Here is a 15,130-nt window from a genome sequence, read left to right as displayed (position 1 = left end):
CTTTGTTCCTGGTCTTTGGGGGGATGCATTCAATCTTGCAGCATTAAGTATGATGTTAGCTATGGGTTTTCACAGATGTCCTTTATCAGGTTGAGGAAGTTTGCTTTTATTCTTAGAGTGAAAGTTCTTATCATGAATAGGCATTAGATTTTTCACATGCTTTTTATGCATCTGTTCAGATGATAATGCAGTTTTTATCTTGTATTCAATTAATTAATATGATGTACATTAATATTTGGATGTCATATCAATTGTTTATATAGTATTAATCCCACTTGGTCATGTTGTATACTCCACTCTTATTTTTGTAGATTTCATTTGCTTATATTTTCCTGAGAATGTTTGTGCATATATGTACATATGAAATATATACTCATGATATTTTGCCTATTGGTCTGTAGTGTTCTTATGTCCTGGGCATTAATATCAGTAAAGGTACATATCATAGAGTACATTAGAAAGTCTTTCCAAACACACTGTTTCCAAATGAATTCTTCTTATGAATGATTAATATTGTTTCTCCTTTGAATGTTTGATAGATTTGTCAGTGAAACCATCTGGGCCAAGAATTATCTTAATGATTAGTTCAGTTTCTTTGCCTATTACAAAGAGATATATTCAGATTTTTTATTTCTTTTGATCCTTTGTGTTTTCCTAGAATTCATCATTTCTTCTGAATTATCTAGTTCTTGACAAATTATTCATAATATTCCCTTATAATCATTTTAAATTTCTATAGAATTGGTAGTGATGTTTTTTTTTTTTCTTCTAGATTTTGGTAATTTGTGTCTTCTTTCATTTTCTCTTTGTAACTCTAGGTTGAGGTTTATCAAACCTGTTGATACTTTAAAAAACTGACTTGTTTTCATTGATATTCCTCTCTTGTTTTTCTTTTTTCTTTTTTTTTTCCTCTCTTGTTTTTCTTTATTCTACTTTAGTTATTTCTGTTCCAATTTTTATTTCCTGTATTCTATTTGGGTGAGTTTAGCTTGCTTTCTTTTCTATGATTGATTTTAGATTTTTCTTCTTTCCTAACGTAGGCATTTAAAGCTATAAATTTTCTTCTAGGCATTGCTTTAGCAACCTCTTATGAAATTTGATGTGTTATATTTTTATTTTCATGCACTCATGGCTTTCAGCAGGTTTATTGTTAGGTGAATCTATTTGTGTATATCCTAATCGTATTTGTTTTACTAGATTTGTAGATTAATATTTCTCAACAAAATTGGGTGTTTTAGCCATAAGGGAGTTTGAAACGTTGTTTCTTCAAATCATTTCTCCTGTTCTTTTTTTTTTTTTCCCCTTTCTGTTCCATCTGGGAGTCCTATGCCATTAATGCTATCTCATTTGTCTTTGAGCTCTGTTCAATTTTTCTTAAGTCTTTTTCTCTCTGTTACTCAGCTTGGATAACTTATACAGCTCTATCTTCAGATTCACAGATTATTTCTTCTGCCAATTTGAATATTTTTTTTAAACTCCTAGAGAATGTTTCATCTAAAGTACTATATTTTTCTATTCTACGTTTTACTTTAAAAATATGTATATATATTTTACTATTTTATGAGAGAGAGAGAGAGAGAGAGAGCGCACAAGCAGGGAGAGCATCAGGCAGAGGGAGAGGGAGAAGCAGAGGTTGAGCAGGGAGCTGAATGAGGGGCTTGATCCCAGGACCCTGGGATCATGACCTGAGCTGAAGGCAGACTCTTAACTGACTGAGCCACAGGCACCCCCCACATTTTACTTTTTAAAGTATCTTTTTGGGACGCTTGGGTGGCTTAGTGGCTGAACATCTGCCTTTGGCTCAGGTTGTGACCCTGGGGTCCTGGGATCAAGTCCTGCATCGGGCTCCCTGCAAGGAGCCTGCTTCTCCCTCTGCCTATGTCTCTGCCTCTCTTTGTGCAATAAATAAATAAATAAATAAAATCTTAAAAAAAAATCTTTTTTTTTTAATAATTTGTCCCATCCTTTAGAATATCTCTTTGTTCATTTATTATTGTCATACTTTCTTTTACTTCTTTAAACATGGTTTTCTATACTTTCTTGAACATATTTATAATAGCTGCTTTGAAGTCTTTGCTAAATAAAATACACTTTGCTGACACACTCAGACAGTTTCCATTGAATTGTCAGGATTTCCCTCCCCGCCCCCTGAGAATAGACACAGTTTCTGAATCTTTGCCTTTCCTTTTTTTTTTAATTGAAAATATTTTGTTGAAAAAACATAGTAGCAACTCGAGAATCTAATTTTGTTCTCCCCAAAAGTTTGCTTTTATTGTTATTTTTTTTTTTTTTTTTTTTAATAAATTAATTTTTATTGGTGTTCAATTTACCAACATACAGAATAACACCCAGTGCTCATCCCGTCAAGTGTCCCCCTCCGTGCCCGTCACCCATTCACCCCCCACCCCCCGCCCTCCTCCCCTTCCACCACCCCTAGTTCATTTCCCAGAGTTAGAAGTCTTTATGTTCTGTGTCCCTTTCTGATATCTCCCACACATTTATTCTCCCTTCCCTTATATTCCCCTTCACTATTATTCATATTCCCCAAATAAGTGAGAACATACACTGTTTGTCCTTCTCCGATTGACTTACTTCACTCAGCATAATACCCTCCAGTTCCATCCACGTTGAAGCAAATGGTGGGTATTTGTCGTTTCTAATGGCTGAGTAATATTCCATTGTATACATAAACCACATCTTCTTTATCCATTCATCTTTCGATGGGCACCGAGGCTCCTTCCACAGTTTGGCTATTGTTATTTTTTTAAATTAAAAAATTGCTTAGGCTAAATCCGTGAAATTGTGTCCCTTGCAGTATATGATTGTTGATGGCTGTACTCAGTTTTTTCTTTTTTTAATTTATTTTTAAGTCTAGCTCCCTAGGGTCACCTGTGTGTCTGCATAGTTTAGTGGTAGCCAAAGATTGGATGGAGATTGTGCTCAAGCACCTTGATAAGATCTTCATCCTCTGTTAAGTGAAATAAGTCAGTCAGAAAGACAAATAGCATATGGTTTGGTTTCATTTACTCGTGGGATTAAAGAAAGAAAAAAAAGATAAAAAAAAGATTCTTAATTATAGAGAACAAACTTTTTACCAGAGGGGAGGTAGGTGGGTAGATGCGTAGAATAGATGAAAGGGATTAAGAGTATATTTATTGTAATGTATTGAATTGGTGAATCACTATTGGTACACCTGAAATTAATACAGCAGTATACATTATACTGGAAATAAAAAAATTCTATTCTCTGACAAATGTTTTGGGTGTATATAGAATAGCATATTCAGATTTTAGAGATTTTCAAGTTTTCCTCTGCTTGTACTCTCTCCTGAGTCTTTTCACATCTCCTCTGCATATGTCCAAAGCCTCAGGATTGACCAAGAGTCTTTGGCTGCCTTGGGCTCTTTTGGGTCTCTGCTAATCATGCACACAGCCTCAGCCAAGCATATGCTTGCTGCAGCCATGACCACAACCACAGACCAGCGGAGCCCATGGCCTTCCTGCTTGCACACCACTGAGTTTGTAGTTCACCATCACATCACTCTCCACCCCAAAATAACTCAGCTCCCTTCAGCTGTGTAATTTTGCTGCCAGTCCTCCTGGCCTGGCCTGTCTTAAAGAACCTTCATACCTATTGACTTGAATATTGGGAGGTCGGGAAGGGATGGGATCAGCTCTAGGTAAGAGCACTACTGTTGTTCCTTTCTGCAGCTTTTCAATCATAAATGCTTCTTAGATTGTTGTATGTCTTTGGACATTTCCCGACTTTTGAAATGGTTGGTTTTGTTCATCTAGTCCAGTTGTATAGCTGCTTTTCAAGGAGATTTGTTAGCCTCACTTGACCATAACCAGAAAGCCCTGCTAGCATGTACTTTTAAATTATGTAAAACATACCTATTATTATGTTTTAATTAAAAGTTTGACTTTATTTAGAACTCCCAAATAATTTCAAGACATGTCAGCTCTTTGTGGTTCAAATGCCATTAGCCTGACAAGTGGGGTGGAACGTAAGCCCAGAAACAGGAAGATGTGGTATGATCATCTGCCTTAGACTCATTTCAAAGTGAGAACGCAGTCACCCGCCCCAGTGTGACTATGATTTACAGCAATTTAACACACTGGATAGTGAAACCCTCCAACCACTGTACATTTATCTATTTATGTTACCACAAACTTAACCTGAGCCGTCTGATATTTATGAGGTTAAGATGTGGGGCACGATCTTTTCTTAAGGTTCTCTGCTGTTCATACTCCTGTACCAAATTTGTTATTGCCTGTAATGCAGGCAGACATTCTCAGAAGAACAAAATGTCTTCTTTGAGGCATATTATCTGGCCAGAGGAAAGCAGCTATGAGGCAGGCTGCCTCCTCTGTGTGAGGAGGCTTCATCCCTCACCCACTCCCTTGTCTTCCCACCACTCCTGTTTTGTGTCCCTTCCCTGACAGTAACACTTGCCTTTTATAAAAATGTGCACAAAAATCAAACAAACAAAAAAGCAAAAAAACGTGCACAGAAGAGCAATCGAAGATCTTGTCCTTCCAACTCTACAGCCACATCTGTGTTGACAGTTCAGTTTGTCTCCTGCTGGTTTTGTGTTTGTAATTTCACATCATTGTGGCCATGCTGCTGGTATTTATACAACCTTTTTGAAAAAATTATAATTTTAAAATTATGAAGTCAGTTTGTTGCACATATTTTGGAACATCCAGAAATGATTCAGGCCATCTGGTTATTTTCTTATAGGCTTTCTGATTGGTGCATATATACTTAGGTTTTTATTTTTGTAATTATGATCCTATGTAATTACGATCCTAATTTTTCATTATGTATATGCTTTTACTTTATAAAATGTGCACTTCTAATGCTGTAATGAACTATATAAATGTAAGGGGGTACAAGATACTTTATGAAAGTAAAATAATTTTTTAACTTTTACCCTCAGACATCTAGATTTTTTCCCCTGATTTTTAGCAATTTTGTCAGACATATTTCCTAAAGAAATAATTCCAGAGTGAAATTGTGGGCTCAAATGTATAAATAACATAAGGTTCACAAGACAGGACCCAGCACAGTGATACCAGTGCTCACTGGTAACAGCCTACAGTGCCATCACCCTCAGCATTAGGAAGTCTTCACCATGCCTACTCACTGGGTACAGTGATTTGTAAAAATATGTAGATTGAATGATTTGTACCAAAGGTTAAAGTTATTTGCACTTGATAAATATTCAGGCTTGGGAATCCCTAGGTGGCTCAGCGATTTAAGCACCTGCCTTTGGCCTGGGGCGTGGTCCTGGAGTCCTGGGATCGAGTTCCATATCGGGCTCCCTGCATGAAGCCTGTTTCTCTGTCTGTGTCTCTGCCTCTCTCTTTGTCTCTCATGAATAAATAAATCTTAAAAAAAATATATTCAGGCTTGTCAGCAAAGAGATGGTTAGGGAAGGGCAGTAGATAATTCTTCTCTCTGAATATTTTTAGTAGTACCTCATTGATATCTGTTTAACAGATTAGTATGAGTCGTAGGTTCTATTTTAAATATTTCTTCCTCCAGGAAATAAGTAAAACTTTATTTGATAGTTACAGTTTTTTAATCTAAACCTTTGATACTGAGGTTAAACATCGGTATCTCCCACTTAAAATTTGGTGCCCATATAGTATAATTAAAAAAAATTGTTCATTTCCTTAATGGAATACAGTACTTTTTCTCTTTCCCTTTCCTAGGATCTGAAGAAGAAGCTGAAGAGAAACAGGACAGTGAAAAACCACTTTTAGAACTATGAGTACCACTTCTGTTAAAGTGAGTCTTTGAAAGCAGAAACATTAACAAGAAACTGGGTACATATGGATCACTTCTTTGAGTAGATTCAAGGTCAAATTCAAGAATATGAGTATAAATACAAAGCCAGATTTATCCTATTCACTTGAATTTATAGTTGTAGTTTATTCATGTAAAATCTCTTAACATTCTTTTGCATTGGTATAAATTTGTCAAGTGTGAAAAATGCCTCAGAGTTCAAATTTCTTTTTCTTCTTCTTTTTTTTTAATTGAAGTAAAATTGGCTGGTAACATGAAAGTTTCAGGGCACAACATCAGAATTCGGTATATGTGTATACTACAGATCACTACTGCAGAGTGATCCCCATCATAAGTATAGTTACCATCCACGTAGACAGAATAAGGATGAGTTCATTATTCTTTACTTGTCCAGAATGTCTCCATGTCAGGTGTTGTTCAATTACAAACCCTAACTCAGTGTGTTGAGGGGAGCAGTCGTATGAGACGGAGGCACTGCTAGTCTCTGTCTACACCTGAGCACATGGTACTAGGATGCTGAGTGACTTGTCCCGAGCGGCAAAGCTGACAAGTGGCAGAGCTGGGACTCAGGCTCGCCCAGTATGATACCAGGGTTTGCCAAGTACTGGGGAGATGCCTTAATGAAAGGTATGTTCTGGTCAGAACAGTAGCCTGATGGGCCTCAAGTGGAGCCACATTGTTGAGTTACTTCAGATCCTCAATGGAAAACACTTCAGCCTCAGAAATGCCAGCAAATAAACACAAAGTGAATTGTAGTAACAGCAGCTCTGCCTAATTAGTGATGAAGGAAAGTGGTGGCCGTCTCAGAGCTGCCAAGCAAGTGGGACAGGTGGGGACTGGCCGCAGAGGCAGCCTGGGGCCAGTGAGCATACCCTGTTTCTATACCCCCAGGGCCCCAACACGCTCCAGCCCTACTTTGTGCATTGGTGGTTGAGACACAGCCAAGATGAGGACATGTGAATAGTAAAGTTCTAAAATGCCTTAAAATAAATTCTCATGTGGCCACATCCAGGTCTTTACGTATCTATAACAGGCCATCTTCATGGACTTTCTTATAAAATGTATAAGGCATGTAAATATATATAAAAGTATAAGGCAAAGTGCAGCACTTTACTTTTTAACACTATGTCTCAAATATTTTTATGTTCTCTTTTTCTAAGTGTGAAAATCCATCATTGAAGGTCACTGCAGGGAAAAAAAAGGACCAGAGCTGGGGTCTCCCTATTAAAAGTTGAAGGTGACATCCACTGCTGACTTTAATGAATGGCTAATAAAGAATTTATTTATTGTAATACCTCATAGACATTGTACAGATCCATGTACCTTGAGGACCTGCCTGTGGCTGGTAAGATAATGTGATGATCCATCCTGTGTTCAGTGAGACGAAGTCTGATCTGTTCATGAATAGTTGGAGCAAAGTCTTGTGCTGTATTCCCGATCAAAAGACTTCTTAATATATTGGAATAACACTTTTTTTAGTAAGCAAAATATCTTTTTATTTGATTCGCAGTTTGGAATTTTTTGTTTCATGTCTCAGATTTCTTTTGTATTTCTTTTTTAACATCCGACATTTCCCTTGTGTTTTTTAACTCACGCTTATGCGCTCTTTGTACAATTTTACAGAGTAATAAATACAACATGTCAAAATGGTTCATTTTATTTTTTTGGTTTTGCATTATGCATTTGGCTTGAAGTGTTGGAATTACCAAATGGGGCAGGGAGGGAATGCGAGTACATGTACAGTGTAACCAGACATTTTTGTATTTTCATTATGAAGTAACATCTTTCTCTTAGAAGTATGGTTCTGAAATAGTGTGAGATTCTTATTTTGAACCCACATTGCCATCATTTCCCTTTGTGTGGCTAATTTGAATTAAAATAAACTAAATTATATTGTGAACTCTTTCTTTCCAACATGAATATTTACCTTAATGCTTCATAGGAAGGCAGTGTGTCTCTTAGTTTTCTTTCCTCATTCATTGTGTCCTTCAGGAAAAACTCAATTGTGTGTACTGACTGGTGCTCATTTGGCTGGAAAGCAGCCATTTGTGCAGGTCAGATCAGCTCTGCTCCACTCCCAGCACACTTACCTGATGGGCATGTCTTCTACTGAGCCTTGCTCAGCCTCACTTTGCAGTCATTTGTCCCGTTAGTGGGACTGAGATGACTCAGTCTGACATTAAATTACACACTTGAACTCAGGGCCTCCGTATGTCTGTGTTCTTGTGGGGAGAGAAGCAACTGCTGTTGTGAAGTCTACAGTCTCCCTGTGCTAGTAGCTTCATGGGCAGGAGTCTCATGTCGCCCTGCCTGCCTATGCTGACAAAATGAGACCAAAAAGTACGAACCTCAGTAAAACACCTGCCATAGAAGAGCGCAGATCCTGGTGGAATGTCAGGGATCACCTAGTGCTACAGGAAGTCTGCATGCTATTTCCTTCAGAACAGTATCTCGAGTGGACTGAGGGTGCAGTGTCTCAACAGTCCTGGTCAGAGGATCCCAACTCATGTGGCTCCTACTTGGAGGAATGTGGTATAAAATAGGGGACCCCTCAAGCACAGCCTGACAGCAAGACCATGTGTGTGTTGATGAATATTTTCTTTCCATTAGTTGTGATCTTTTGGGAGTGAACAAAGCTGGCTGTGGTTTAATTGCCCTTATTTCATCTTACAGTAACCAAGCCACTGCTTGCACAGCCCCAACCAGCAGAGGCCTGTTTGACTTCAAGCATTTTCCATGACTTGACCACATTTGACAGGGCACTTAGGCAGAAAAAAAAAAAAAAAAAAAATAAATAAATAAATAAAGCACCACCACCACACCAGCACCTTCCTGCCACTCATGCCATCTCCTGTACCACCACCCTCCCCCCAATTTGTATCTCCAGGGCAGCCGAGGTTGGGTTGGAGAAGGAAGGTGCTAAGATACTGGAAGCCACAGGAGACACTGCCTAGGAGCCCCAGCAGGGACATCAGCCCACACAGCTTTCCATCATTTGCTGGTTTCCCCTCTGTGCCTCCGTGCTTTCCACATGCTGAAACAGTTCTAGATCCCTAAGCAGAGGCCCAGGCATTTGTCCTAAAGAGGTCTGAGAATCAATGAGTAGATCGAGATTAAATTTCCTCTTCCTTGCATCTGGTGGGTCTTATATTGCTTCCACATAGGAACCTTTACTTGGTTTTCAAGAGTATCTGTTTGACTGAAGCCAACTGTAAGTAAAAAATCCTTCCCAATTTTAAGTGAGACATTGTTTTATTCTAACACATAAAACTTCTACTTTAAAAGGATTAATAGAAAATGAGAAAAATAATCACATATTCGTTCACTCACCTACCATGCATTGAACATTTTGTTTTACACACGTTTGAAGAGATACACACATGTAAATGAATATCATACTTGGTAGTATTATTACTCAGTAGAAATCATGGTCAAAAGACTGGACAAATATTGTACAAAAGAAATGTAAACAGACTCAATATATGAAAATATGGTTATTTTCATCAGGGAAAAATTCAAACCATGATGGGATATTATTTTTCATGTGTCAGATTAGCAAAATCCTGATGTTTGATAGCAGTGTCCTGACATCCACCTACGTCGTGGCAGAAGTACACAATGGTGCTAGATCTATTGGAGTAAGTTGGCAATACTTCTACCAAAATGACTAGTACAGAAGTCCAAAGTGGCATAAAACTATTATAATTTCAGTATATTTTATAATACTAAAAGATTGGAAATAATCCATTGGTGTATCACAAGGAATTGATCTTAAGAAGTCAGCAGTGAAATAACTGTGCAGCTAAGTGTCCTATACTGACATAAAAAGAGCTCAAGGATGTGCAAGAATAATGTATATTGTACTCTACTTTTGTGTTAGAAGGAAAAAAATTAGTTTATGTGCATTTATATTTTATCTATAAATTCATATTCACATAAAAACTGGAAGGATGCACAAGAAATGAATGTGATCTCTAAGTGGTGGGAAGGTAGAGACAATAATTGGAGGAAGATTTCTTAGTTCAATTTTTAGAGTGTTTTGATTTTGGCCACATGAAGGTATAATCTAACAATTTTAGTAGGGTCATGCCATGCATAGTTCTTCAACAACACTTTCTGATTAATTTTCCATTTTTTTTAACAATCTACATTTTTTTTGTAGATGCAAACTACTCCATCGTACGACATCATTTAGTTTGTTTAGTTTCTTATTGGGCATTTGAGTTGATTGGGACTGTTACAAATGGTACTATGGTATTGCACATAAATCTTAGTGCATACCTTTTGTGTATGTGTGTGTGTGTGTGGGTGTGTGTGTGCTAATGTGTGTGGGTATATTATCTATTGTTTCTAAAGTAGAGCTGCCAACAGTAGATGCTAATGCATTGAGGACTGGCATGTACCCCCAAATTAGATCATCTCACCCATACAACTCCAGGGACAGGGCGCCCTATATCTTCATTTTACAAATGAGAAAATTATGGCACAGAGAGTTCAAATAGCTATAGACCCAAGATTTAAACCCAGGCACTTGAGTTTCAGAGTCCAAGCACTTAAACCTCCACCATTCTACTTTTCTGATGTTAGTGCAGCTCTCATGGGGTTCTTGTGAAATCAGGAAACATGGTGCCCATGAAACACTGCTGTAAGGTCTGAGGTCACCCATCAGTCACCACCAGAGTGTCTTAAATGAGTATGAACCTGCTGACCTTTGAAGGGGAAATAACCTGGGCATATTCACTGGTTATGGCTCTCCCAGGGCCAGTGCCCCAAAGAAAGCATCATAAGGATTATCTCAGGGCAAGAATTAGAAATGTGGAGTTGATCAGTATTACAACCAGCACTGAATTGGAAGTTGTCATGCTGTCCCTTATCTTGGACTCTCGGATTGCGCCAGATGATAGTACACAGAGGCAAAAGTAGACATTTAATTGTTTTTATTGTGCCTATTATGTAAGACAGTACAAGCTTCAGGTAGCAAAGATGGCAGGTTCTGGATGTGTAAATAGGCTTCCAGGCAGTTATCCAGTTAAAGAGCCCTGGGGGATGTGACTAGAAGCTATATGCTGGCTGTACTCAGAGGCATGGGTACTGGGTAGAGGGAGGAACTGGTGGACATTAAGGAGAGAGCAGTGCTGATGCCTCTGTGAATGGCCCCCAAGCCCCGCCACTGAGTCATGGCAGAATTTGTTCTTGGTGCAGAGTGGAAGTTTGTGTTTGCCCAGGGGTTTGTAAACCTGTTCTGCAATAATGACACAATTGAAGAAGACACGTGTGAACTGAAATAATCCAAAACCAGAAGGCAAGCCCAGGTAGATCCTCAGCAAACACTTTTAGCGACAAAAGCCAATGGACCTTTGGTGCCACCATGTGTTAGGAACTCTTCCCATTGCCACAGGGCGCTGGTCTCCTAAACAGACAGAAGGCGGTGATGATGGAGTACATCAGGCTCTTAAGGAAGAGGAGGAGGTAGGTGTAGTAGGCAGAGGTGGTCTTGAGCTGTAGCTGTAGTATGTCTAAAAGAAGTCATTTATTAGTATCTTCTGTTCTTTTGAAAGATGAAGACTTATTAATGAGAGACAGGTCACATTATACATTTCTGATATAGGTTGAAGGGACACCCCAACAACAAAACAACCTGATAGTAAACTATCCACCACCACCATCACCACCAAGACAACTCAGAATCTAGCTTGTATATCAAGTCAAACAACAACCTCCAGGAAATTCACCTGCAATATTACAAAGTATTACAAAGTAAGATTAGGTCTTAGATGAATGAGTCAACCTGAAAAAAGCACTGGTGGTAAATAACTTTTACTATTTCTTCACCATGACTCTTAACTAATAATAGCTAATATGGACCACTAATGCCAAACATTTAATCTGAGAGCTTTGTGTGCAAAGCTTTAATATGTTACTTAATTTTTCAGTAACCCAGGAGATTATTTTCATTCCATTTCACAAATAAGTTGAGGACAGAGAAGTAACTTCCCTGATGTCATATGACTACTGAGTCCCACAAGCCAAATTTTATCCCAGCAACGTAGTATCCAAGAACACATTTACCTATTCTGTAATTCTGAACATCCACGTGCAATAAATACCCAGACAATAAACAGTTAAGCATAAATATAAAGATGAATTGCTGATTTAGAAGCATTTTAGCCATTACACATCATGCATTAATGAGATTTGTAACAAGGGGACAATCTTTGGAAAATTGGTTGTACTCACAGTGGAGTAGGTGGGAGATTTTAGTAAAGAGGGCACTTGTTGCAATGAGCGCCAACTAATGTATGGAAGTGTTGAATCACTATATTGTACACCAGAAACTAATATTACACTGTATGTTAACTAACCGCAATTTACATAACTTAAAAATAATAAGGTGGAAGAAAGGGGTTAATTCAAATTCTCTGCAACTTTCCCTTGTCTTTCCTGAATACCTTAATTATAGCTATGATGTAATAGGACAATTGTCTTTAATATCCTCTGAGATTTTGAAAAAACATATTTGATATGAAGAAATAATTAATGACAAGGATGGTGGACCAGACTGGCTATGAACTACAATGAACTACAAGGCCAAGTCTGTTCCTGTGGAAATTTCTTCTACATGCTTTATCTTCAGAGAGAAGGAACTGCAGAATCATTAATCCCTGGTGTGGAAAGCTAATTCAAGTTGCGCTGTATTCATAACTTCTTGCCCTTGGCTAGGTAATATGTTAGCTAAGTTCTAGGAGCCCCTTGGGATTGGACATGGAAGGCATATGAGCAGGGTCTGGTGAAAGCCAATGATATACCCCATGATAGACATTCCACATATGTGACATTATGTCTTTAGTAACTGAGTGAAGCGTTGTTCTTGTTATCCCTGCTTGGCTCAGGAAATGTAACTACTGTACCTGCATTCTTGCAACTAATAATTAAAGAACTGGGATTAATGCCCAGTCTGTGGCACTGGAAGCCCTGCACTCACACTGATTCCCCATGTGTGCACCTGTCTCAGGGCCTTGGCTTTGGGATTTCTTGCTCTATGATGACATCACAGAGGAAGAATAGAAAACTGAGTAAGTGGGGCAGCCCCGGTGGTCCAGTGGTTAGCGCCGCCTTTGGCCCAGGGCGTGATCCTGGAGACCCGGGATCTAGTCCCACATCAGGTTCCCTGCATGGAGCCTACTTCTCCCTCTGCCTGTGCCTCTGCCTCTCTCTGTGTGTGTGTGTCTCATGATTAAATAAATAAAATCTTAAAAAAAAAAAAAAGAAAACTGAGTAAGTGTGTGAATTGTCGATTCAGACAGTCTGGGTTGAAACCCCAGATCTCACTGTGTGGTGTGGTGCAGGGATTGAATTCTTTTTAGCTCATTGCCTCATTTGTAAAATGGGAATAAAATACTTCCAGTGAGTATTAAGAAAATTAAACAAAATGCACTCACAGTGCAGCACAACACCTTCTGTACAAGAACCTCTTAATGTCAGTTCATATAATTAACTACCAGCAAGAAGAAAGACTTAAAAAAACAACTTGATACCATGTTTTCCTCAGTCAGTAGAAAAAACGGCCACAGAAATTCCTTCATTGTTGAAAGAATTCAGAGCACATCACTGCACCCCTAATTCATAGTCTTCTCACACCCAACCCAGTATTTACTGTGTGAACGTGATTCCTGAGAAATGACGGATTGACTTCAAATATCACTCAGTCTATTTTGCAAGAACCAGCCATTCTGAGGTTTCTCCCTGAAGCCAGGGGAGTTCAAAGGGTAATTTGGTCAAGATGGAAAAGATGCTATAACATAACATAAAGGCAAACATGGACAAAAACTTACCATCATCAGTTTTTGTAGAATTAATAGCAGTGAGCTCTAAAACAAATGAAAGCAAGCATTATTCAAATGTTTATAATCATTATTTGACATGTGTCTATGTTGTGGATAGAAAGATAACAGAGAGGGGAGTCATTACAAACATGAGTCCCACAATTCCAGAAATGCTTGATTTGATTCTGTGTAATTCAGTAGGTCAATTCATACGTCGTATTTTGGTGCTTGAAGATGTTGAAATTCATGAATGATGCATTTTTTTCTTCTTTTCTCACAACTAGAGGGTAATGTCTAAGACTATCTTGTTTTCCGTCTATGCTCATAGCTCCCAGCCCAGTGCTTGCTGCACTATAGGTGTTCTATAAATATTTGTGAATGGAAAAATAACCAGAAACAGTGGCTTCTGTGCAGTCGTCAGCACCCACTGTTGACATGAAAGGTTGTTATAAAATGAATTCAAATGAATTTGCCCAAGCCTAGAATTCGCAGTAAAATCTTACATGTTTGAAGAAGTTTGGTTGTTTGATTTAGGTAAATTTCTGTCTAAGTTAAAGAGGAAAGCCCTACCTTTCCAAATCATGTATGCACCATTATCCCCAACTCCCAAATGATCTTCTGAAGTGGGGATGCTGTTTGCGGACATGACAATAAAGCTAATGAAAGCCAGTTCCTATTGGGTGATTATTACTGTGCTAGGCACTTACGTGCATTATCTCATCTGATCCCCCAGGGACAATGATATGAGACAAATTTGGAAAACTCCATGTTAGACTTGAGGAAATAAGTTTTAGTGAGTAATTAACTAGCCATGAATCATACCAGTGACTGGCAGAGCCAGCATTCAGAGGTCACTTGTCGGGGTTTAGATGAGCTAGAGCATGTGGAAAGTACTTTGTAAAATAATCCATAGAAATCAATCATACTTCACCATTGTGGACTCCAGGCATCATCTCTTCCCGATATCATAATGAGTCTTAGCAAATGACCTTTTCACTGCAGAAGCTCAGCATTTCAGTGTACTTCTTTCCAGGGTCAGAAGATAGACCGAGTAATAAATATAGGTTTCTGAATATATAAAACCTGAGGTGAGAGTTGCATTCCTCTATAGTGTAAAAAAAATGCCCAACATACATGCAAAGACAAAATTCCTTTGACCATCGGATGTAGGAAGAGAAAGTTACAAGGTGTTTTGGTTTATTTTTTTTCTGCTGGATATGTTCTTGTCCACACAAAGACATGATTCTGGTGTGCAAATCGATGCACTCCACAAGCCTTATTTTGATGTGTTCTTAAAATAATGGGTTTGAGGTGTAGGCTTTAGGGTACACCTAGGGTACCCTAGGGTAAGTCCTCGAAATAAAATATCTATATATATAATTATGTTTAGATGTTAAAATATCAAGAACTGACTTTAAAATGTCTTAAAGTCCCTTTCTTTTCCATACAATGGCTTTACCCATTAAAAGAGAAATAAAAATCTCTCTCCACCA

The 15,130-nt window shown here is 38.3% G+C and overlaps 1 protein-coding gene across 3 annotated transcripts in view; it reads left to right on the top strand.

The window, feature by feature from the left end:
• STARD3NL (STARD3 N-terminal like) overlaps window positions 1–7,466 on the top strand; it is a 53,374-nt gene extending 45,908 nt beyond the window's left edge. For all 3 annotated transcript variants that reach the window (XM_055301303.1, XM_055301304.1, XM_055301305.1), the window contains 2 exons: window positions 5,721–5,796; window positions 6,975–7,466. In XM_055301303.1, the coding sequence (XP_055157278.1) occupies window positions 5,721–5,779 (59 nt within the window). In that variant the 3' untranslated portion in view covers window positions 5,780–5,796; window positions 6,975–7,466. The remainder of the gene's footprint in view (window positions 1–5,720; window positions 5,797–6,974) is intronic.
• Window positions 7,467–15,130: the final 7,664 nt, after the last annotated feature.

The sequence above is a fragment of the Nyctereutes procyonoides genome, unplaced genomic scaffold, assembly GCF_905146905.1.
Source record: "Nyctereutes procyonoides isolate TBG_1078 unplaced genomic scaffold, NYPRO_anot_genome, whole genome shotgun sequence".
NCBI classification, from domain to species: domain Eukaryota; kingdom Metazoa; phylum Chordata; class Mammalia; order Carnivora; family Canidae; genus Nyctereutes; species Nyctereutes procyonoides.
Note: the sequence above shows the minus strand (reverse complement) of the source record. Positions and strands in the feature narration are given on the sequence as shown.